The sequence below is a fragment of the Sus scrofa genome, chromosome 6, assembly GCF_054392235.1.
Source record: "Sus scrofa isolate SSC_HxYL_T2T_F1_AM1 chromosome 6, Sscrofa_HxYL_maternal_Yorkshire_Landrace_v2.0, whole genome shotgun sequence".
Lineage (NCBI taxonomy): Eukaryota > Metazoa > Chordata > Mammalia > Artiodactyla > Suidae > Sus > Sus scrofa.
This window is the reverse complement of record NC_139388.1, coordinates 112,729,780-112,755,214: the sequence shown is the minus strand read 5'-3', so window position 1 is coordinate 112,755,214 and position 25,435 is coordinate 112,729,780. Positions and strand designations below refer to the sequence as shown.

Sequence of the window (25,435 nt, the reverse complement as noted above, 5' to 3'; positions counted from 1 at the left end):
CCTCCCAGGGAAAAGCTGTAAAACCACACCTACTTTTATGTGTATTAAGTAATATAAAGGCGCCTTTTTTGTTGTTGTTGCCACACCCTCGGCATGTGGAAGTTCCCGGACCAGGAATTGAACTTGCGCTGCAGTTCAAAATGCCCTTCCATTTTCCTGCTAGTTCTGAGGACTGAAATTGGTGAGAGGAAATTTTCTTGATGTTCAAGTATCAATTGTTCTTGACTGTTATAAGATCGCCCCACACATTTGGCCATGGCAATTTCATGCTCCGTTATCTTCAGAAAGATGGAATTCACTCCGTCACTCAGAGAGTCAGCAGAATTTTGACTGTGCCCAAGAATGAAGACTTAGCTCAAACTTCTTTGCACAAGCTGCATGTGGATGCTGCAAAACATGTTTCCAACACTTGAACTGCTTACTTTGTGCTTAAAGTGTGAGCTCTGCACTAGATGGTGCAGGAGTATTGTCTTTTGAGCGTTTTTATACATTTTTTAGCTTTTAGGTCTAGTTCTCATGTGGTTGGAACCAGCCAGCTGCATAGTGAAGCATCTTTGGGGCGACTTTTATAGCCCAGTCATTCACATTGGCTGTTTAGAGGTTAGAGTGACCCTCTCTTTTGAAGTAGAAGATGAGGCAGGCTGAAGGCATCAGAGGGGGAGCACTGGGAGTCAATTTGAGATTGAGGACCCCCAGAGCCAACTGGAAAGTGTGTAGAACATTCTCTCCAGGGCAAGCAAGAGGGGTTTAGGCCTTTCAGATTGATTCCTTCGTGCTTGTTATTTACCAGAGATGGTCCTAACACAGCAGAAACGAGTGGTGAGTGTGACGGAGTCCTTGCTCTCAAGAATTCGATGGTTCTAGAAGGTGAGACAGTCATGGAATCAATGAAGTGAGAAATGGTGGAGGTTTTAGAAATGGCTCAAAGAGTGAGCTATTCTCTCTCTTGCTGTCAATCATTTATAGGATCAATTTTTGTTTGTTGGTTTGTTTTTTTGTCTTTTTGCCTTTTCTAGGGCCACTCCCGTATGGCATATGGAGGTTCCCAGGCTAGGGGTCTAATTGGAGCCATAGCCACCAGCCTATGCCAGAGCCACAGCAATGCGGGATCCGAGCTGCATCTTCGACCTACACCACAGCTCACGGCTACGCTGGATCCTTAACCCACTGAGCAAGGCCAGGGATCGAACCTGCAACCTCATGGTTCCTAGTCGGATTCGTTAACCACTGAGCCACGATGGGAACTCCATATAGGATCAATTTTTAAAAGGATTTGGGTAAAGATTGTTATGTAACAGATAAATTCCCTAGAATGGTGATTTTTTTTTTTTTCTTTCTCTTCGTCCCTCCACTCTACCTCTGGTCACTCCACTGCCCTTCAGACCCTTCTGTGACCTGGCTGGGCTATCAAGGTTGGCCTAGCACCAGGAGCTCAGTTCAGCCCGCTTCACACCATCACACCGAGAGGGAGGTTGGGAAAGAGTCAAGAACCAACAGCCACCAAAGCGACTGAGCACATCCTTCCTATGGACATCCTTCACCCGCCTTGACTGGGGGCTGGGGCTGCCCGCTAGGACCCAGTGCTCAGGATTACCTTGGCTGTAGCTTCTGGGGGGGTGGGGGAGCAGGACCCTAGAAGCAGTGGAGTTGTTCATGCTGGGCGCCTGGAACTGATGTTGCTTAGAAGGTCCCTCCACTGGTACAGGTCCCGAGGAGATGATAATGGTATTCAGTGGAGCCAGGGCAGGAAGAGAACAAAAACTCTTAGCCTTTTTTTGGGCTGCATGAAAACCACATCCTAGGAGATGCACAAACCCACCCAACCAAATAACAATAGTTATGGTAGGAAAACCAAACAATCCTCCGGAGAAATGATATTCAGATCTTTCCTTCTCAATCAATGGCTGGATCATGTGAGATCATTAAAGTCCAAGGAAGTGTGGTGATATCGTGTCTTTTGTGCTGAAACTCTTGATTAATACATGCAGTGATGAAGGATATTCCACTACCCGTGGAGTGCTGTGGATATTCAGGAAAACCAGATTTTCTTGCTCCAGACCATCCAGGACTGAGAGACACACCCAGGCCCCAGGGTGGGGGGTGGAAGGTCTGGCACCTCCAGAATCTCAGAAATTCCAGATTTGGAAGGATTAGGCTCTCGGTGGTAGAGATGCTTAATTCCTTTTCTCTGGACATGTTTGGAAGGCTTTCTGCTTTTTTAATCTCCTGACTTCTTGTTTGTGACCAAGTTCAAATTCCAGAGAGGGACGCAGCCAATATGTGTGATTATTCCTTCTTGCACCAAGTGGAACTAAAAGAATGAACTTACTTCACTAGAAATAAATGTACCCTTTGGACCTTAAACTGAAATGAGTATGCATGGGCTGTTGGCCCTTGCTCTGTTTGTGTGGTAATTAAACACAAAAATGAAACGAGATGTCAGAGGCATGCATTCACGATCTTTTTTTAGATAGAAGGCAGAAAAGAATAGAAGAATCCTAAGAAAAGATTCTTTTTGTCTTACGCCGTGCTTGGGGCAGGGGTGGCTGCCTGAACAGGAGGAAGGATCTTAGGGCTTGGGGTGGCTGGTGTGCACAGGACAAATCTCTTAACGTCTCTGGGCTCCAATTAAAATGAGGATAACAAAGCTTCCCAGAGTTGTTATGAGGATTGAAAGAGACAGAGTTCCTATTGTGGCTCAGTGGTAAGGAACCTGACTAGTATCCATGGGGATACTGCTTCGATGCCTGGCCTCGATCACTGGGTTAAAGATCTGGTGTTGCTGTGAGCTGTGGTGTAGGTCACAGATGGGGCTCGGATCCCACCCTGCTATGGCTGTGGTGTAGGGCAGTAGCTGCAGCTCTGATTCTACCCCTAGCCTGGGAACCTCCATATGCCGCAGATGTGGGCCCCACCCCCCCAAAAAAAGGATTGAAAGAGACAATGTACGGAAGCTTTTAACACAGGCACCTGCACAGGACAGGCTCTCACTCAATGGATAGTGTTATCATCATATTATTATAATAAGACAATGCCAGTGACACAGAAACCCTAGAATGCTGGCGTGAATTCACTGCTGGGCAGCTCAACACATAATTAAGACCCTTGCCTTGGGTTTGGGGACAACTGGGGGTAGGGCGAGTGTGAGCTGTCTGGATCCTCATCTCACCCTTGCTGTACCCTTCAGGTGATCTCCTCAGCGTCCTGGACTTCCCATTCCTGTCTTTCTACAGATTCCACGGCAGCTGCTGTGCCAGGTAATCCTAACTCATAAAAGCCCTCGCACTGTGGACTTGCATGTTTCTGCACCACCTGCTGTGTCTTCATGAAGTCCAGGGTCACTGCCCATTATCTGAATGAGTGGCAGAAGAAAGCGCTGGCAGGGGCAGGGAGGAAACAGCCCCCTTCCGCCGGCAGAGGGTTATGAGAACATCCTCAGGTGTCAGGGCCGGCCCGGGACCTGCCACGACCCCTGTCCTGAAGAATTTCCTCAGCCAGGGCTGTGGTTTTCAGACTTGCAGGAGACAGAGAATTCTCCCATGTTTTTCTTTCCTCCACAAGCAGTGCTTAAACGGAACTTCAATATATAAAAAAGAAGGAGTTCCTGTTGTGGCTTAGCAGGTTCAGAACCCAGCATAGTATCCATAAGGATGCAGCTTCAATCCCTGGCCTTGCTCCAAGAGTTAAGGATCCAGCCCTGTCACAAGCTGCATCATAGACCACAGAGGTGGCTTGGATCCTGGGTGGCTGTGGCTGTGGCGGGCAGCTGCAACTCTGATTCGACCCCTAACCTGGGAACTTCATACGCCACAGGTGCAGCTCTAAAAAGAAATAAAATAAAATAAAAATAATGAAATGGATTCAGTTCAAGGGAAGATTTGGATCCAGAATCACCCTCTCAGCTTCCACCATGGCCTCTATCTTGTTCCTAAATTAGGACAACCTCCAGAAAATTTGGATTGAACTCTCAGATTTTGACAGACAGATTTCGGAAATGACTAGGAGTTGGCTGCACAACAAAGTGATCATTAATATTTGGCTTTGGGAAGTATCAGAGATGTGGACCAATTGGTTGGATACTTTTTTTTGTCTTACTTAGATACACAGAAGTTCATCCCCGCTCCATCTCCTCTTTCCTGCCTCCACCCCTACTTTGCTTGACTTTATTGTGCTGAGAAATGGGAAGTCTTTTTTTTTTTTTTTGTCTTTTTGCCTTTTCTTGGGCCACTCCTGTGGCATGTGGAGGTTCCCAGGCTAGGGGTCCAATTGGAGCTGTAGCCGCCAACCTACGCCAGAGCCATAGCAACTCGGAATCTGAGCTGCATCTGCGACCTACACTACAGCTCACGGCAATGCCGGATCCTCAACCCACTGAGCAAGGCCAGGGATCGAACCCACAACCTCATGGTTCCTAGTTGGATTCGTTAACCACTTCGCCACAACTGGAACTCCAAGAAATGGGAAGGCTTCTAAGGACAGTCTCAAAGCAAGGATAGGCTTGAAAGACCAGACTTGGGTTGAATTCCAGCCTTGCTCTTTGCTAATTTGTGTCTTTGGGCGAATTATCCTGGTTTTCCCAAACTTTAGTTTCGTTTTCTCATCTGTACAATAGAAAGATAATACCTCTTTCTTTGGTTGCATATATTCAATAAGGTAACATAAAGCTCTAAGCATTTTGCCCAGCCCAGTAAAGGATGGGCATTATTATTATTATCCGTAAGTAAAATGTCAGTTGATCAAGAGCAATTGCTACATAAAAGCCAGACCTCCTGTTCCCACAGGTAAGAGATTGTACTCTGTAGAGCTGGGATTATTCACCGAGTCCAAAAGCTGATAGGCAGCAAGGTGCTGTTTCATTGCTGTTAGGACAAAAAAAAAAAAAAAAAGAAAATCAATATTACAGAGTTTGCTTCTGCATTGGATCCTTTGAATGATTTTTTTAAAATCATCCTCAGAAAAGTCTTAGGAAAACACTAACAGAATTAATCTCCTCAATTTCGATCCATTTCACTTGCCCTGGGATTGTGTGGCATGAGTGTCAATGCCTCTGGTGCCTGCAGGCTTGTTTCCCATTGGGCCTGGGTATTTGGTGGCTTGGGTGACCTCAGTGTGGAGGGAAGGCCAGCAGATTTGGTTATTTGAAGCAGAACAATACAGTTCACTGCTCAGTGGTGATGGCTTTGTGGGGTGACCTTCTGCCTCCATTTATTTCTGCCCCTTTTAATTTGCAACTTTCTTATAACCCAACATGAAAAATCAAGTTTCTTTTTTTTCTTTTCTTTCTTTTTTTTTTTTTTTTTTTGTCTTTTTAGGGCCACACCCTTGGCATATAGAACTTCCCAGGCTAGGGGTCGAATCGGAGCTGTAGCTGCAGGCCTACGCCACAGCCACACTGCAGCTCATGGCAGCGGCAGATCCTTAACCTGCTGATCAAGGCCAGAGATGGAACCCACATCCTCATGGATACTAGTCAGGTTTGTTACCACTGAGCCACAATGGGAACTCTGAAAGATCAAGGATTTTTTTTTCATTTAAAAGATTTGGGGACTTCCTGTCCTGGCTCAGTGGTTAACGAATCCGACTAGGAACCATGAGGTAGTGGGTTTGATCCCTAGCCTTGCTCAGTGGGTTCAGGATCCGGCGTTGCCGTGCGCTGTGGTGTAGGTTGCAGATGCAGCTCAGATCTGGCATTGCTGTGGCTGTGGCATATGCCAGCAGCTACAGCTCCAATTAGACCCCTAGACTGGGAGCCTCCATATGCCACGGGTGTGGCCCTAGAAAAGACAAAATAAATAAATAAATAAAAGATTTGGAAATCTTTATTTGAATTGGTTTACCTCTCTATTATGTTTGACCCTCTGGCTCCCGTACCAAGCTTACCCCTTTTAAGAACATCTTGGAGTTCCCTGGAGGTTTAGTGGGTTAAGGATCCGACGTTGTCACTGCAGTGGCTTGGCTACTGTGGCATGGGTTCAGTCCCTGGCCTAGGAACTTCCACATGCCATGGGCACAGCCACCAAAAAAAAAAAAAAAAAAAAAAAAAAAAAGGAACCTCTTGGTTTTCCCCACGTCATCTCATGTCTTCCATGTAACCACATCTCAGACTAAGAGCGTCCCCTTCAGAGGTTCTGAAGGAACTCAAAAGGGCTCATGAAGGCCTGAGGGGTCAGTGCGGACTCTATCAACAGAGAGCCCTGGGCTCTTTCACTTCTCAGGTCCTCCCAGTGCTTTTAAGACCTGTCTCAACAGTGAGCGGGAGATAAGCTGGGAATGGAAGAGGCAGGTGAAAGAGGGCCCATGAGCCATTAGCAATGACTCACCTGAGTTCCTGTTGTGGCTCAGCAGGTTACCAACAGGACTAGTATCCATGAGGACATGGGTTCAATCCCTGGCCTCGCTCAGTGGGTTAAGGATCCCGTGTTGCCACAAGCTGAGATGTAGGTCACAGATGCAGCTCGGATCCAGTGTTGCCGTGGCTGTGGTACAGGCTGGAGGCTACAGCTCCAATTCAACCAACCCCTAGCTTGGGAACTTTCATATGCCCTAAAACGAAAAAGACAAGACTCACTGACAGCAGGTCAGGTGATGGAAGAGAGTCATGGATGCTTCCAGGAGCGTGCGGATCACAAACCTGGGGTAGCTCAGTCCAAGCAGACTTTGTCTGTGCGGAATGGAAGGGTCACTGTGAATCTGTGCCCTCCCCTGGCCGGGGCGGAAAGAAGAGACCCGGAGGGGAGGAGAGATGGGGGATGGGACAGGCACCTGTGAAGCTGGGGCTGCGGGGGGGTGGGGCTGGAGGCCACCAAGAGGAGCCCTGGGGGGCTGGCTGCCTCATCCTCCGCTCCCCCCACCTCACAGCCACCGGCACCCAGAGCATCTCGGTCTGACTCATGGCCAAGAGCACATTCCTCGGTAAGGTCTGAGGGGCCAAGGGGAGCTTCAAAAGAGCCAGGAAACCTGAACTCCAGTTGTGCTTATGCCTCAGTTTGCTTGTTAATAAAGTGAGACTTGGGGCTGGGGAACCTTTCTGTTCTGAAATTCTCTGATTTCCGTAAGACAGCATAAAGAGCACCGTGCTTAGTCCTGCTTTAAGAACACAGAACCGAACCTGAGGCAAGAAAAAAAGGGGGAAATGAGGATTTGGTCAAGGTTACATGACTCGGTGAGCACAGCTGGGAATAGCCCCCCAGGTCACCACATTTCCAGTCTGCTGCTTCTACACAGGGGCTCCTCGAAGGAGTGATTCAGCATCTTAATCCCGAGCCGCACAGCCTCCCGTGACTGCAGATGCAAATCTGTGCAACCTTTGCCGGTCATTAGGCCAAACAGGCTGAAATATACACAAAGGAAAACTAATCCCTATTTCTGGTTCTGCCCCAAGAATGTGGCTGTGAACTAATCTAACCTAATGAAGTGAAGGCTCACGTCTCTATGAAATTTGACCTTAGGTCTGTTCGATTCGGTCTCCTTCCAAGTTCACCTGTTAAGCATTTATGTAATATCTGCTGTGACCAAGGCACCTTTCTCAGCTCTGTTGGGAAAATACTAGGCTCAAGATTGGGCTCTCTGCCTGTCTGGACTCATGATCTGGGTGGGAGCTACACCCAGCACCTATAACAGAGGTCAAATCGCAGTGTGGCACTTGACACACTGGAAGCACAAAGGAGGAGGTACTGAGAGGTTCACACCTCTAGAGAGCCCCCAAATGCTGCCCTGCCTCAGGCTCCCTTGAGGGGCGAGGGCTTGTTCAGGCATCATTCCCAAAGCATAGCTTCTGTGGAGGTCACCCTGGTTTGGGGGGGCTTCTATTATGCAGCCCTCCTCTAAGTTCTTACCTTGAACCTAGGGGCCAGTCCAGACACTCTGACTTCATATGGGAAGTTTTTTTTCTTTGGAAATCTTTTCCTGACACTCTGTTCTGCTTGAAACAAAGTTGAAGCTCTACCTTGGCAAGTACCAAGCTCCAGATGTAATACAAAAGGGAGCAGAAGATACTGCCTCCAGATTTTTTTTTTCTTTTATTTTTTTTATTATTATTATTTTTTTTGTCTTTTTGCTATTTCTTGGGCCGCTCCCGCTGCATATGGAGGTTCCCAGGCTAGGGGGTGAATCGAGCCGTAGCCACCGGCCTATGCCAGAGCCGCAGCAACGCGGGATCCGAGCCACGTCTGTGACCTACACCACAGCTCATGGGAATGCCGGATCCTTAACCCACTGAGCAAGGCCAGGGATCAAACCTGCAACCTCATGGTTCCTAGTCGGATTCGTTAACCACTGAGCCACGATGGGAACTCCAGATTTTTTTTTTTCTTACATGGTTTTGCCAGCGATCTCCCACTCTCTGCCTCCAGTGAAATGATCTCCTCCTAGCTCCTTAACAATGTAGAGCTTAATGAGTTTTTCAGTTTTGGTTGAGCTTGGGTTTGGGTTTGGGTTTTTTTTTGTTTGTTTGTTTTTTGTTTTTTTTTTTGCTTTTTAGGGCCAAATCCGCAGCATATGGAAGTTCCCAGGCCAGGGCTCGAATTGGAGCTACGGCTGCCAGCCTACGCCACAACGACATAAACTCAGGATCCGAGCCGCATCTGTGACCTACACGGCAGCTCACAGCAACGCCAGATCCCCAGCGCACTGAGCAAGGCCAGGTATTGAACCTGCATCCTAATGGATACTAGTTGGATTTGTTTCCGCTGCACCACAAAGGGCACTCCAAATTTTGGGTGTTTTTATCCAGAGATCACTAGAAAACAGAGATGAGATAGAAGTGGTATAATAACTAAAAACTAAGTTGTACAAAGGTAAATATAAAGTGTAAAAGAAAATAGTTACTGGCTATGTGAAGGCAAGTCTAACAAAAGTTTATTTTCTCTTTCCAGTGGATTTTTGGGATTCTTTCTCATGTTCAGCACAGTGAAGCTAAAAAGCCTGATGGCCCCAGGGCAGTGTGCGGCCTGGATTTTCTGTGCTAAGGTAAGAGAGAGGGGAGGGATGGGAAAAATCCAACTCAGGGCCTTTGTGTCCAGTGTTCTCGGAGCCCATGGAATGTCAGGTTGGTCTTCACTGAATCACCTCTAGTTGCTGGTCCTGAGCTTGATCCTTTGCTCGTTCAGGTAACAATTTCTGAGGGCTTCTGCCTGTTTTGTCAGCATGGCATGTCAGTTTTTATCACATTCCTGGAAGGTGACCTGAATAAACCCCTTAACTTCTCTGAGCCTTAAATTTCACCATCTGAAAATGAAGGTTTTGAAAAACAAACAAACAAACAAAACCCCTCCAAACTCTTCAGTTCAAAGAGACTGGATTCCTCTTTGCATGCGCACACTTCTCCTCTTCCTTTCTGGGGGCTGTGAGGATATCTAGAGCTTCCGTGACTTTCCCAGAAGCTCTCAGCCTGTCAGAGACAATAGAAAAAGAAAAACAGACAAATGGCCACATTGGGGAACTTTGATGGACCCTTCAAAAAAGGGACTATTATAAAAACGCCCGGCATGTAACTGATTGACCACGGTTGAAGCATAAGATAGAGAGGTGGGAAAATAAAAAGGAGCGGAAAAGGCAGCTGTAGGTGCACAGTCTTAACTACAGTGTTTTGGGACTAGTTTCCTTCTAGTGGAGCATTTCATCTCTAACGTCTATAAAGGAGTCAAGTTATAGGGCCCTGGGGCATTGTTTCTTAATTAATTTAATCTAATGAAGTAATCATTTAAACTTGGCCTTTAGCCATATTTATGTTTGTTGGTTGATTTTTTTTTTCTCCCATAAAGCAAAAACAAACACACTTTTATTTGAAAGTAAGATTTCACAGTGATGTTTTCATCTGCATGGTCTACTTTCTAAAAGCCTTAGTAATACGCATTCCAACAGAATGTAAAGAGTGGCTGAGATACTAACTTAGAGCATGACAGAATGAGGAGGTTGTTAAATCATCTCCCTGAAAAGCAGCTAGAAAGCTGGAAAAAGACTGTCAATGATATACATTTCAGCTCTCTAAAAATTGATCAAAAGCACACAACAAACTAAGACACATTTGTTCATCCAAACTACTACATTTTGGGGTAGGAATAGCATGAGCTTGTAGAGCTTCTTGCCTAGGGTTGCTCTCACTCCCTCCTCCTCATCTCTGTAAGTATGATATTTCAACCCGAGCAGGGCAGGCTGTGAAAACTGACAGGCTTGCGGCTGCTTTCAGAAGAGGCTTGCTCTGTTTGAAGTATGGTTGGGTGAAGTGGCCCTGTCAGTGCTGAATGAACAGGAAGAGCCAGTAGCTCCCTGGCTTTAGTTTTCCGTCCTCTTTGGGGCAAGCAATGGAGCAATGGTCTAGCTGGGGACTTAATAGTTCTGGGAGATGTAACAGCCATCAGGGACTTGCTAGCTTGCCTTAAATGCCAGGTTGACCTTAGTCTCTATGCATGAGCAGCAGCGATGGAGTGTGCCACACACCCACACATCTCTGGCCAATAGAGCCTGTGTGCACTCACAGAGGAGGTGTGAGAGAGCCAGCAGAACGAGAAGCCAGGGCGTACATGAAAACAGTCTGAAGTTTGAATATGTTCTGCAGCCCACACACAGACTCAGAAGCAGAAAGAAGCCTTTCTGGCTCAAAGCTAGTCTTTGCCAGAACACTAAGCTATGCAGATGTGGGGATGACCCCTAGAAAGGCATGCTTAAAAATAAAAGCAAGAAACAAAATTGAGTGAAGACCTGAGCACCCGTATCTTACATGGGAGACATATTTCACAGACTTAGTCCAAGGAAATTACTAAACAAGCAAAACAACAGCAACAAAAATTCTCTGGGAAAAAGTCAGAATCCAGAGTTGCTATATTATCTAAAATGTTCAGTATTCAGTGAAAAAAAGAGGGCATTCAGAGCAACAATAAAGCACCATCCATGCACAGGAAAGGAATTAGTCAATAGGAATTGTGTTTAGGTGTCTGTCCTCAGATGTAAGACTTAGCAGAAAAAGACTACAAAGCAGCTATTTCAATATGTTTGGACATATAAAGGAAACTATGCTTAAATAATTTTTTTTTTAAAGACTCAATGAATGCAGAATCTCAGAGAGGTAGAAATGATTTTTAAATAAATAACCTAATGGAAATTCTAGAGTTGAAAAGTACAATAACTAAAATGAAATGAAAAATTCTTTAGAGGTATCCAACAGCATATTTGAGATAGCAGAAGATAGAATAAGTGAACTGGAAGGTAGAGCAAAAGAAATTATTCAATCTAAAGAACAAAGTTTTGTGGGTTTTTTTTTTTTTTTTCATTGAATAAATATCAACAGAGGCCCAGAGGCCTGTGGGACAACATTATATGTATAATAAGAATTCCAGAAGAAGAAAGAAGTTTAGGTAAAAAAATTATGATTAGTGGATGACTTCTTGTCAAGTACAACAGAGCCCAGAATGTAGTAGAAAAGAAAAAAGGTCTCAAATCAATAACATAAGCCTCCACCTTAAAAAACAAGAAAAAAGAGGATCAAAATAAACCCAAAGTGAGCAAAAGGAAGGCTATGATAAAGTTTAAGGTGGAAATTAATGAAATAGAAAACAGAAAAGCAATAGAGAAAATCAATTGTTGGTTCTTTGAAAAATCAACAAAATTGACCAACCTCTAGCTAGACTGATGAAGAAAATAAGAAAGAAGCTATACAAATAATCAAAATTAGAAATGAAAGAAGGGACATCACTACTGATCCTATGTATCATTGATCCTCTACAAAAGCATTGTATAGTTTTATGCGAGCAAATAGACAATTTAGATAAAGTGGACAAATTCCCCAAAGGAACAAATTAAGAAAATTGACTCAAGAATAAAGAGAAAATCTGAATATATTCATAAAAGGTAAATAAATGTAAGTAATAATTTAAAAATCTTTTCATGAAGAAAAGCCCAGGCCCAGTTGGCTTTACTGATGAATTCTATCACATATTTTAAAAAGAAGTATTTTTTCGTTACAAATTGTTTTAGAAAATAGAGGAAGAGGGAATAACTCCCAATTTAGTCTGTAAAGGGTGTTACCCTGATACTAAAGCCAGACAAAAAATTCTAAGACACGACAGACCAATATTCCTCATGAACACAGATCTTTAACAAAATATTAGCAAACCAAATTGGGTAACACACAGGGAGGATTATACACTGTAATCAAGTGAGATTTATCCCAGGAATGCAATATGTGAAGATTAATTTAATATAGCATATTAATCAAAAATACATGGTCACATCAATAGGTACAGAAAAGTTATTTGACAAAATCCAATGTCCATCCATGATAAAAACTCTCAACCAGTCACATGGTAGAGAGGCTGGGCTTTCAGGGGATTTAGGAAAGGAAAGAATATTTGGCTTTAATCACTATGCACTGAACCCTTCTATTTTTTTTCACCCAGAAAGCAAGGAATCTGGAGTAGAAAATATATGAACATTGCTCAAAAATATTATGATTTGAATAAGCTTTGACAGTGTTAACTCTATCTGATATTTAAGACTAAATGCTATGGCATTTACATTCAGTTGTAGGATATAAGGATGATCTGCTAGGAACCATATCATTAATTATCAGTGCCTACATAATAAAGCATTTGCCAGATTTAAAAAGGTTTTAATAGACTCAATCAGAATAAAGTATAAAAGCACTCTCAATCTGACCTAATTCCGTCTCTATCAGCAGAGATAGAGAAGATTACATAGAAATGCCTTAAGTGGTTAATTGGAATGTTTGTCCCTGTTTTGATGTAGAGTTTGTACAGGCACAGTTATGCTAATGGAACGGGATTTCCCTTCCCATTGCTCCTTAGCCTAGAATGCTGCTCACTCAGTCCGGGTGGTAGCTGGGGCAGCCTTCTGAAATGTGGTCTTCTGTGAGTCTTCTATCCTGGAGTGTGTGGATGGCTTGGCAGTAGAGCAAGGAGGCAAGGAACAAGGGGTAAAATATTGCACAATTAGAAAATTCTAGAACCCACCTGAGTCCTCAGCATTTCAAGATAAAAGCAAAAAATATGAGATAATCTATGTGGGACAGCTAGGGAGTCACAAGATGCCATGAGGACCCAGAGCATCGTGTAAAGTCCCTTAAACCCCAGCCAAGACTTAATTGTACCTTCGCCTGATTCTCGGCTCAGCCACTTTCTAGGGGTGTGCTTCATTTTCTCATCTGAAAACAAGTTTAATAATAATGTCTACCTTCCCAAGAGGGTTGAATAATGTAGGCAGCCATGGACTGGTGAGTGCCAGCCGTTGGCAGGCCCTCCTTGGCTCCACCGTCACTGGTTTAATTCTTCCACCAGATCAACCAGCGATTTCCTGAGTCAGGATTTTCCATTTGTATTCACTAGTTCTAGGTTGTGAATTGAGTTGGGAACTGCCTCCTCTAGACACTTCTCAGAATTCAGCTTGCAGGAGAACAGGCTCTCTCACAGGGCATTTAATCAGACATTGTCTAACAAAAGAAGCCATTGATGTACCATTCATAATGTTGTTAAACCTATGTAAAGAGTCATTGATTCGGAACAGTTGCTGTGCCTGTGGAAATGTGTGTTTGTTGGTCTCCATGGAGACCACCTTCTGGCTGTTCTGGGATCACTAGCCTTAATTATACACTGAGATTGCCAGGGAGCCTGCAAAGCTGTCTCCATAACAACACCTCCTTGTGTAGTAAGAGGACCGCAGTCCTGAACTGCGGTTCCTGTTTAGGAGTTTTTCTTGAAAGAGTGGAGAAGATTCTGCTGGTGAGTTTCAGTCTCCATTTGATTTATCTTTAAGAAGAACGCTTGAGTGGGTAGGAATTTTCTCTGAGTTTCAGTCACCTCTCTCTCAGGCTGTTTGGCCAGGTCTCAGATGCATGGCAATGCCTCTCTTCTTCCAGCGACGTGTTGACTTTTCTCTTGACCTCTTGCCACGTATTGAACCAAGAAGGAGACTTGGCTATGTGAGTTTACTAGATAAAAGTCACACCTGTTTTAAGTATAGGATGAACTTGTAAACGTGTCCTCAGAAGTTGCTGTGAGGGTTGGATATTGGGCATTTTCAAATATCTCCCATGACCCTGAGTGAAACTCTTGCAGTTTTTGGTGGAAATTTTAAAAAGAAGGAAAAAGAAGAAGCTTATTGTATGTTAGGATGGAATCACACAGATTTCATGATTTCTAAATAACATCATTTTTTCCTCCCTTAATTTTTTTTTAGATATTATTTCCAAGGAAGTTCCAGAGCTTGACATGGAATCAAGCTTGAACTTCTAAGGCGGGGAAAAGTAAATAAATCTTTCAGGTTCTGGAGTCAGACTTAGATTTAGTTTCTGGTGTGTACACACACACACACACACACACACACACACACACACTAACAGATGACAGACAAATTCTGGAGGTACAGCCATGATCCCCAACACATTTCACTCTCACTGTGTCAAGCCTATGCTGACAGAGAGATTGTTGGCTCTCCTCCATGTTCTGCCTCCTACTCCATGATTTTTCTTACTTCGTTTCCCCCAGTTTTATAGAGATATAATTGCCATATAACATTGTATTAAAGGTATATCATATAATGATTTGATATTTGTGTATATTGCAGAATGACCACTGCACTAAATTTAGTTGACATCCCCCACCTCCCATGTTTGCAAATAATACTGACTGCTTCAGGCATTAGCATATCATCCCTCTCTGTATCATGCTGGTTTTAGTATATGCAATGTTACTTCTTTTCCTTTATCATCATCATCTTCTTCTTATTCATCTGCATCATCTTCACCATCTGTTGGGTGTGGAGAGCCCGTTGCTGGCTTTCTGCACTTGCTCGATGGAAAAAGACCGTCAGAGAAGGGCTACTCCCTTCAGTTCACTATTTGCATTTCTTCCCATTTTCTCAGCGTCTTAAGATTTTTCACTCCTTCTTTCTGTCACATTTAAAAGCTCATTTAAACGGATAATTTGCTGGGCAGCAGTGTTGTACTCCTTTTATTTTCTTCCTCCAGCTGTTTTTCAGCACCTTGATGTATTCTGGAGAACAAATGATTAAACCCAATGAAGCTGTGCTGTAATGTAACTTTTATGTTGAAAGAGTGTGCTTACAAAATCTAATTAGGACTGTTTTCTAATTAAATCATTTTTCCTTTTCACAGTCAAAGCGGCTAAGGGCAATGGGAATAATTTTTCATGGAAAATTAAAACCCAGAGGCAGCAGCATAATTTCCTTTACAGGCTCTCGCTGGGCGACAAGAACTTGTCCATGTCTTTCCATGACATCACTGTGGAAGCGACAGGAACGTGAAATGGCAAGTTCAGGAGCCACTCTGTGTTTGCTGAGCTGTATGGAAACAGGCAGTGAGAAGCTAGTTATCTGGGAATTAGTCGTTTATAGACACGGTTTTCCCAGAGGACACATGGGAGGGGAAATACAGTTTGGGGTTGAAGGAAAAAAATTTAAATTCCGTTTCCAATTGTCAAAATAATTCTTAGGGAAGTGACTGATGCTAATGGACATTTTGCTATTTTGGATAAGGTTGTTGTTTTTCTTGTTTCCGATTACGAACTCCTCATTTTTCTCTGGGCTATTTTTAGTGCCATTGATCATCGCAATGTTCTGTACTGCAAAAATATGATCACGATTCTGGGTTTCACAACTTTTGACCCGGATGAATTCGCTTTAGCTCATTTACTAAGGAAATACTCTGAATTTCTGTTAAAGTGTTCTGACTGCAAGGTTTAGGCGAATGCTGTTGGTATCCAAGATAATGTATAGCACCTAAATGCAAGTGATTTTTTGCAGCACAAAGGCCAGTTAATTGGGAAGGTTTATACACTCTCCACCTGGTGGGAAGGGGGAAATGAAGTGATAGGTCCTTGGTTCCTTGTTAAGATAGCATTGAATAATTGAGGGCCAAGCCAGTGCTTAAATGCACTGATCCTATTTTCATGTGTTTGCAGGGTTTGCGCACTCAGGTCAGAAATAGAAGATGCAGTTCTGCATGTATCTTTCGACGTACCTCCCACTGCAGTAATGCTCTTGTCATGTACTACTCCTTTCTTTATATGTTTGAGTCCCCTTTTCCTTATGAAGGTCCTCTATCCCACTCCCTAGCACTGAGGCCCCTGAGGTGTGTGCAGAGGGAAGGTAGTTAGCGGAGCACTTCACAGCCTGCACATGCCCAAACCAGAGGGCAGGCCATGGGCAGAACCAACTGCCTGTGTCATTAGAGAATGAGCTAATAAAATGAAACACACTGGGGAGATCTGAAGGAGCAGAATTTCATTATGGGGAAGCTAAGTTTTGGCACATAATAGAAAGGAGGCGTTCCTGCTGTGGCACAGTAGGTTAAGGATCCAGTATTGCCACAGCTGTGGCGTAGGTCATAGCTGCTGCCCAGATTTGATCCCTGGTCCAGGAATTTCCATATACCTTGGATGTGGCCAAAAAAGGGAAAAAAAAAAAAAAAAAAAGAAATGGCATGTGGATTGGAAAGACTTAGTAGATATTTATGTGGTGCCGTTTTGTGAAAAGAGCTCATCTCTCCATTGGGCTTGGTGGCCTGCCCCCGACCCCCACCCCCGGGGGGGCAGGGGTCCCAGGTACCCCTCTCCCGTCTGGATCCCACTCACACTTGTTCTCCTGTTTTATCTCCAAAGTGGAGTTTGTATAAACAGCCGTTTGCTCATTTGTTCCTCTTTAAAATGTCTCTCTACAAACTTGGGGTTGCTGAGGGGGAGATGGAGGATATGGGATGGACGAGGAGTTTAGGGTTAGTAGATGCAAACTATTGGATTTGGAGTGGATAGGCAATGAGGTGCTGCTGTATATAGCACAGGGAATTAGATTCAATTACTTGTGATAGAACATGATGGAAGATCACATGAGAAAAAATGTATACATGTATAACCAGGTCACTTTCCTGTGCAGCAGAAACTGACAGAATACTGTAAATCAACTACAATAAAAATTGCTTTAAAAAAAGAAAAAAAAAATGTCTCTCTTACAAAAATTCGTCTAAACTTGCTTTTTCCCTCCTGACTCTACAGTGGCACTTTGATCCGACCCAGACAATCTTTAGATTAAGATTTCCTTTGTCTTTTTTGGCTGCCCCTCGGAATATGGAGTTCCCAGGTTAGGGATCAGATCTAAACCACAGTTGTGACCTACGCCGCCGCTGCGGCAATGACTGATCCCTTAGCCCGCTGTGCCGGGCCGGGGATCAAACCTGTGTCCTGGTGCTGCAGAGACGCTGCCGATCCCATTGCGCCACAGCAAGAGCTCCAGGTTAAGATTTCTGATGTTTTATTTATCCATCAGTAGTCCTCATCTGATGGTAAGGCCAGACAGTTAAGTATAAGCAGGTTGTGCTTGTTTATGTGATACTCAAATAGCCAGTCCGTTAGTCAAATATGCATCAACAAAGGTCTTTTTCAGTCAACAATGAATTGCCTGGTAGACTGCGTTTGTTTTTTGGGGGGTGGGGTTGGTTTTTTTTTTTGTTTTTTTTTTTTGTTTTTTTTTTACTTTTTAGGGCTGCACCAGCAGCATATGGAAGTTCCCAGGATAGGGGTCCAATTGGAGCTACAGCTGCCGTCCTACACCACAGCCACAGCAACACAGGGTCTGAGCCAGGTCTGCGACCTACAGCACAGCTCACAGCAACCCCGGATGCTTAACCTACTGAGTGAGGCCAGGGGATCAAACCCCATCCTCATGGATACTAGTTGGATTCCTTTCTGCTGAGCCACAACGGGAACTCCCCAAATCCTAGCATTTTAAGGGCACACAGAGAGAAGTCAAAAGCTCTGAATGGTGTGGCCTAACATTTGGCAGTTTGGAACAGGAGTGCTGATGTTGCTCTCGGTGGGATTTCTAAGGTGGGAACAAAAGGCCTGAAGTTAGGAGGACGTCTCTTACTCTCACTTGAAGGAAAAAAACCAACCCAGTTCTCAGCCCAATGAATAATAGGGACCTCTTCCAATGAAGTGTACCCGCCCTGGCGCCTACGTTACACCATGTGAACCACTCAGGTCTGATCAAGTCCCGACACATCTTCTGTGAAGCCTGTCATGGTTACTCTTATTTTCCTCAAGTGTGCTCAGGTGGTTGACTCTTCACTCTGAGAATTATATTATGCTTGACCCAGTTGCCATACTCATGCCTCTTAGGAGGTTTTTCTTTTCCTTGAGAAAAATTTTTTTCTGGTTGCTCTGTGTGAAGATTCAGCAAATTTATTCAGCAGAAATTTGTAGAGTGACCTATCATATTCCAGGCAAGGAAGAGCTGTCAGCAGACAGTAGTGACAAATAACCCAGTATTTTGGAGCCAGAAAGCAAAATAAGAATCCCACTCTGCAGCACTGTAACCTTGGAAAAATTCCTTAGCTTCTGTATGTATCAATTTTCTCATCTGTAAAATGGGAGTAGTTGTATAACTTTGCAGAAATATTGCAGGGATTGTGTGAAATGTGTGTCGAGCAGTTAATGTTCACGCTTATTAATTGAAAAGAATGAGCTTTTCCTTGGTGTGTGGAGAAACCATTGCCATTCTAATGTCAAGAAGAATTTAAAATTACCAGATTCAGTTAGCACCATAGGTTTTAAAGTTCGTACTTCACTTAGTATGAGAATCTCTAGGTCCATCCATTTTCCTGCAAATGGCATTATTTCCTTCTTTTTTATGGGTGAGTAATAATTCCATTGTAAAAATATACCACGTCTTCTTTATCTAGTCATCTGTCAGTGGACATTTAAGTTGCTTCCATGTCTTGGCTATTGCAAATAGTGCTGTTGTGAACATAGGGGTGCAAATCTCTTTTGTAATTATAGTTTTGTTTCCAGAGCAGGATTGCTGGCTCAAATGGCAACTCTATTTTTAGTTTTTTTAAGGAACCTCCATATTGTTTTCCATAGTGGCTCTACCAGTTTACATTCCCACCAGTGTAGGAAGGTTCCCTTTTCTCCACACCATCTCTAGCAGCTGTTATTTGTAGACTTTTAAATGATGGCCATTCTGACCAGTGTGAGGTGGTACCTCATTGTAGTCTTGATTTGTGTTTCTCTAATAATTAGCCATGCCGAGCAAATTAGTCATGTACCTGTTGGCTATCTGCATGTCTTCTTTGGAAAAATGTCTCTTTAGGTCTTCTGCCAGTTTTTTAAATTGGGTTTTGTTTTTGTTGTTGTTGTTGTTATGAAGATGTATGAGCTGTTCCTATACTTTGGAAATCAAGTCTGTCAGTCACATCATTTTCTCTGCCCTCTTTAAATTTTGGGTACTTTTTCTCTTACCTTCTATGAACTAGATATTCATGTCACTGCTTTTCCTAATTACGTTCTATTATTTCTTCTTCTCTAAAATGTAGGAGTTTGTTAAAAGTCACCCGAGGTTTCTCTTGGTTTAGAATTTATCCTTCCCTCACATGACTCTCATCTCTTTTTGTTCCTCATCTGTATTGTCAGTCCCATTGTGCTTATTATAAATGCTGTGTTTTGATAGAAATCGTGGCTCACTGTATATTTTAATGAGGTGATCCCAGATGCTATTAATAGCTATGCCTAGAGCTTAGCCCAATATTTATCATTAATGGAGTTCCCGTCGTGGCTCAGCGGTAAGGAACCTGACTAGTATCCATGAGGGTTCGGGTTCGATCCCTGGCCTTGCTCAGTGGGTTAAGGATCCAGCATTGCCATGATCTGTGGTGTAGGTCACAAACATAGCTCAGATCCTGCATTGCTGTGGCTGTGGTGTAGGCCGGCAGCTACAGCTCTGATTCGACTCCTAGCCTGCGAAATTCCATATGCCATGGGTGCAGCCCTAAATAGACGAATAATAATAATAATTACACTGATCCTGGATTAAATCATAGGATTGCTGTTGAATAAATTAATTCAATGTTTTTAAAACCCCACACAGAGTTCTCAGCCATAGCTGTGGTTTCTGTCTAGTGGATTTGGAATAGTTTCCTTGGTCCTGGAAAAAAAGAAAGCCTGCTCTCAGAGTAAATGTTTTCATGAGGTTTCCTCTTTCACCTGAAAGAATAACAGTCACCTGGGTTAGCAACATTCATATATGAGTCTGTGGCACAGAGGGATTCCAGTACAGTCTGCCACGAGCTCCAGCTCTGCCGCTGTGAGAAAGCTGGATCCTGCCCTTGCCTGGAGATGCCACAGTACCACCTGGATGGAGTAGTTCTTGAGACAGTGCTGGAGCTGGCAGGTGTGGGGCAGAGCTCTGTATGTGCATGCATCTCACCTGGGGGTCTGTTCCATGGTAGATGTTGTTCGCTAAGCCTGGGGGTGGGGTGGGGGCTGGGATTCTGCATTTCCTACAAGCTCCCAGGTGGTGTTGATGGCAAGGGTAGAGAAACATCTGTCCTGTCTGCCCAGCACTTTCCCTACCTTCCTCCAAAGAAACGTTCCTTCCCCCTTTCCAACCATGGACTTCAAGGATGAGCTTCCATGTTCTCCCATGACTCTGTATCCCAGGCCACAGTCAGTTGGTTCAGGTGCCAGTCAGAATCTTCCCTGACATTTTTGGTCTTGGAACCAGAGGGCCAGTCTCAGATCTTCTCTGCAGAGGCCCATCGAGGTAATTGATTGAAGAAATTCTCCCCATTCTCAGGTCTAGGTTCCAACTGTCCTTCATATATGAGAAGAGATTTAAAAATAATCTGGTGACCTTGGGGGTTATATCACCAGCTCTGATGATCCAGAGCATTTCCATAAAATGTTTCAGGCACTAACCATATACAAGTCTCTGTTGTGTGCCCCGAACATACAAAGATGACCAGTTCACACCCTGGTTCGGGAGACCCCCATTTCAGTAGAGTTTGGCTTGTACAATGATAAGTGATTACGGAAGCCCCTGGAAGAAGCTGCTGATCCCCTCGGATATGGGGATGGAGGCCAGGCTCAGGGAAAGTTTTCTAAAAGTGGATTTTCAAAAGGTGAGTTGGAATTGTTTGAGGCGGCCAGTGAAATGATTCCAGGCAGAGAGAACTTGCTGAGCAAAGGCAAGATGATGGCATGAAACAGTGTTTGAAAACTATAACCAGTTTACGTGGGAGGTGCATGGCTGAAACTGGGGCAATTACAGTAAAGGACCCTGTATACACGCTGCCATTGGTCACTTTTCCCTTAAGTTTTATGTATTTAAACAACAACAGCAGCATCAAAATAGTACCAAACAACAAAGCTACCTCTCCGATTCTCTCCCAAATACATGACTTTCTGGCAAGTTCCCACTGACAACCGTCTCTCTTTATTTTCCCTTAAACAAACAGGAAATTTGTCTCAGGATCGAAATGAATGTTTAAAAAACAAACCTGATCTGCTTTAAATACCAAAATCTGTTTAAATAACACAGAGGTTGTGACATCCGTTGACAAAGCCAGGAAGTTCAAAGCCCCGCCGTTGACACAATGTATTGAGTTCTGCTGTTGTTGGCAGCCTGGACTGTGGCAGGTTCTGGTGTTTGTCATTCAGGTCTGCATGTGCTGCATAAGGGAGACATTCCTCAGACCACAGGGCTCTTTCTTCTTTGGGGAAACATTTGTACTTTTAAAAACGCTCTTTGAAAGCGAGAACAACAATTGGCAGAAATGGCTGCTACTTCCCGCTCTTGAATGGCAAGTCCCAAGAGTAACTTGGAGTCTTCTTTCTCATGAGCACATTTTTGCCGTTTTAAAGGTTAAAAATAATAATAATAATAATAATAATTAGGCTTTTACTGACATCCATTTCCAGAATTAGTTTTTTCTTTTTTGGCCACCCTGTGGCATGTGGAGTTCCCAGGCCGGGGATCAGATCCGAGCTGCAGTTGCAGCCTAACCTGCAGCTTTGGCAGCGCCAGATCCTTAACCCACTGTGCTGGGCCAGGGATTGAGCCTACGTCCTCGATTCCAAGATGCTGCCAATCCCATTGGGCCACGGCAGGAACTCCATGTCCAGAATTTTTTCATCAACCTCAAACTCTATACCTAATAACACTGACTCCCAACATTCCCATTGTGGGTCAAGAGGGTTAAGAATCTATTATTTGTGAGGATGCAGCTTCAATTCCTGGCATCATTCAGTGGGTTAAGGATCTAGCGTTGCTGTGAGCTTTGGTGTAGGTCGAAGATGTGGCTTGGGTCTGGCATTTCTGTGGCTGTGGTGCAGGCCAGCGGCTACGGCTCCAATTCTACCCCTCCCTGGGAACTTCCATATGCCATGGGTGTGGCCCTAAAAAGAAAAAAAAAGAAGTGGAGTGGACTGTTGGCACAAACAGATTTATCATTCATACTTTCCAGTGTTCTTGAGTAGCCTTGGTGGCCCATGGCATATGGAAATCTGTCATTTGGACAAGGCATGAATTTGAAGCTCGTACATGGTGAGGTGGATGTGTGGGTGGATGTCACTTAGTGGGTAAGTCAGGTTGCCCACCTGCCCAGTGTCTGTCCCTCAGTGAAGCATTGTTGGCTGCTACTTGTCCACTTTATACAGTGACTTGTGAAGTGGTAGAACTTTGGTGACTGTGTCATGCGCGCACACACACAGGGGTGGGGTTGAGGGTGGGGGTGGAGCGTGGGGGAAGTGTTTCCAAAAAGAGAGCTGACTGCTGGGGCCAGTGCTGGAAGAAAGCAGAGAAGCCTAAGGAACTGAGGCCTCTTTTGGAAATAGGTTAAAAAGTGATTGATCTAACTCTTCAGTAGCTCTCCGGAACGTGTAAGTCCACTATAAATTCGCTACACAGGGAGTTCCCATTGTGGCTCAGTGGAAACGAACCTGACTAGTATCCACAAGGATGGGAGTTCAATCCCTGATCTGGCCCAGTGAGGTTAAGGATCCAGCATTGCCATGAGCTGTGGTGTCAGTCACAGATGTAGCTTGGATCTAGCATTACTATGGCTGTGGTGTAGACCGGCAGCTGCAGCTCTGATTAGACCCCTAGCCTGGAAACGTCCATAGGCTGCAGGTGTGGCCCTAAAAAGACGAATAAATAAATAAATAAATAAATTCCCTACAGAAATAAGACGAACTTCTTTGTGAAGTTTCACTGAGTGTCTCAGCTAGCGGCGAATTTGCTCGTTGAGAGAGAAAACTTCAGAGACGTTTGAAAGAGGAGCCCAGGAGAAAGCAGGGATCGCGCAGGCGTCTCCAGGAAGCAGCAGGTGGAAAGGCACCGGTCTGACTACCAACCCAACCTTATTTTTCAAGTCGGGGCTGGTTTGACATTTTCCAGAGGTGTTTGTCTTGGCAAAAGGTGCAGTAATTGGAATAAGCAGGCCCGCTGTCTATCTCAGGGCACACAAGATGTCTTCGAAGCCGAAGAAACCCGCAGAGGCACAGTGGCACAAGTCCTCGGCTGTGACTGTTATAGTGCATGGGGGAGGTGACGGCTCCCCGGATGAGCCTGAAAGTCATAGAAGAGAGGCCATCGGAGAAGCCAGTCAGAGAAGACCATGGCTGTACATGTGTATCAAATCATCCTGTTGTACACTTGAAATATATACAGTTACGTTTGTCAAGTATTCGCCAATAAAGTTGGAAAGAAAGAGGAGAGCTGGTCCAAAAGGGCAAAGGAGATGAGGACAATGGTGAAGGGTTAAAGAGGGCTTCAGAAATGTTGCGAGTTCCATTAACGCCAAGCTGTCATCACCAACCTCCATTAGCAGAATGAAGGCCTTTGAGCAATTCCAAGAAAGAAATCTCTGTTGGCACCACCCCAGGAAATACCCAAGAAGTTGCAAAAGTAAAGAGGAATTAATGAGAGTAATTTGGGTTCAGACCAGAAAAAGAAAGGGGGGAAACAAAATGCAAGAAATGGAGTTCCCGTTGTAGCTCAGTGGTAATGAACCCGACTAATATCCATGAGAATGCAGGTTCCATCCCTGGCCTCGCTCAGTGGGTTAAGGATCCTGCATTGCCATGATCTGTGGTGTAGGTCGCAGATGTGGCTTGGATCCCGCCTTGTGGTCAGACCAGAGTGAAGACCACAGTAAGGGCCGTCTTTATCCTTTGTAGGAAAAGAGGCAGTGAAACTGATGAATGAATTCATGTGGTTTGTATAACCTTGTCTCCCGGATCAGACAGTTGCTTTGCAAGATAATAGAATTTTAGGCCCACTTCATTTATGACCATAGATGCATAAGTCCTACGTAGGATGTCAAACAAGGAGAAAGGAGGTTGGGAAGAAGAGCTGCTTTTTAAGATAAAAGCCACCACTGAGTTTTCCCTTTGAGAAATCCGTTTCCTCTCATCCTTCGTGTTCAACTGTGCAATTGTCTCTTTGACCCTGCTCTCACTTCTTTTTTGTTCCCGAAGACACCACAGGTCCTTTTTTTTGTTGTCAGGGTTTTTGTTGTGGCGCATCAAAAAAGGGAAGCGAACAGAAAGTGACTTCAAATGAATAAACTGCTACAATGGTTCTAAGATCTCACAGAGTGTTCAGACCAAAGGTTCCTGGTTTATATTTCCAGACTTTTGTTTGTTTGTTTCTGAGATGGCAAATGAATGAAGATGAGATTCATTCCACATACTGAACATCTGCTTGCTGCCTTGTTCTGAGCTTGGGACCTGAAGAGGACTCCAAGGCAGGATATGACGTCCCCATGAGAGAAATGGCCATTGACATCTCCACGGGCATCCAGCCTGAGTGACCCATCCTGAGTCAGTTGCTGCTCTCTTCTCATGGCAAGGAAGCAAGTCCTTGGGGTGACCTTCCTGGTGGAAGCTGTTGTGCGTTCTGGAATGCAGGGTTCTGGAAAAAAACATCTTTCCTGAACAGACATTCCAAGCATTGCCAACATTGGGTCTTTGGTTCATAATCACTCTTTGTGCCGACTGTTTAGAGGCTGCTCAGGAGTCTGAGTCCTGTTCCTGCCATTCTCAAGAGACTTTTCTGTAATTTCTAGCTCCGAGACATGGGGGGTAACCTCTTCCCTCTCCTTTGGCCTCTAGATTATTTCGCAAACAATTAATTAATGATTTCAGAGTTCCCGTTGTGGCTTGGCAGTAACAAACCCAACTAGTATCCATGAGGACGTGGGCTCGATCCCTGGCCCTGCTCAGTTGGTTGAGGATCCAGCATTGCCAAGAGCTGTGGTATAGGTCACCGATGAGGCTTGGATCTGGAGTTGCTGTGACTGTGGCACAGGCCAGCAGCTGTAGCTCCAATTCGATCCCTAGCCTGGAAACTTCCATATGCCGCGGGTGTAGCCCTGAAAAAGCAAAAAATAAAAAAAGTAAAATAAAAAATAAAAAATAATTTCATTGGCCCCTCCCTTAGGATACACCTGGTTTCCAGGACTGTATGTCATGAGCCAGCAAGACAGGGGCGTTTGACAGAGCGAGAGATGGTGCTGTAGGCAAAGGCAGGTTGAGGGCTAGGTTTTTAGCTGGCGTATCTGGGAACAGGTGAATGAGTACTTCTGACCTTGGGGATGGTTTTTGTGCAGCTGAGACAAGATGGAAACAGGGCT

The 25,435-nt window shown here is 44.3% G+C and overlaps 1 protein-coding gene across 23 annotated transcripts in view; it reads left to right on the top strand.

Annotated features, from left to right (window-relative positions):
• The window catches only part of TMEM241 (transmembrane protein 241), a 102,259-nt gene that overhangs the window by 56,880 nt on the left and 19,944 nt on the right, over window positions 1-25,435 (top strand). For 13 of the 23 annotated variants that reach the window (XR_002345438.2, XR_014807769.1, XR_014807761.1 and 10 more), the window contains 2 exons: window positions 3,188-3,257; window positions 8,874-8,967. Coding sequence is in view for 6 of the 23 variants with exons in the window: in XM_021097749.2 (XP_020953408.1) it covers window positions 3,188-3,257; window positions 8,874-8,967 (164 nt within the window). In the remaining 17 variants the exon portion in view is untranslated. Of the gene's footprint in view, window positions 1-1,382; window positions 1,947-3,187; window positions 3,258-8,873; window positions 8,968-15,124; window positions 16,447-25,435 lie in introns of those variants that run through there. The other 10 variants (XR_014807764.1, XR_014807770.1, XR_014807763.1 and 7 more) reach the window with 6 other exon arrangements.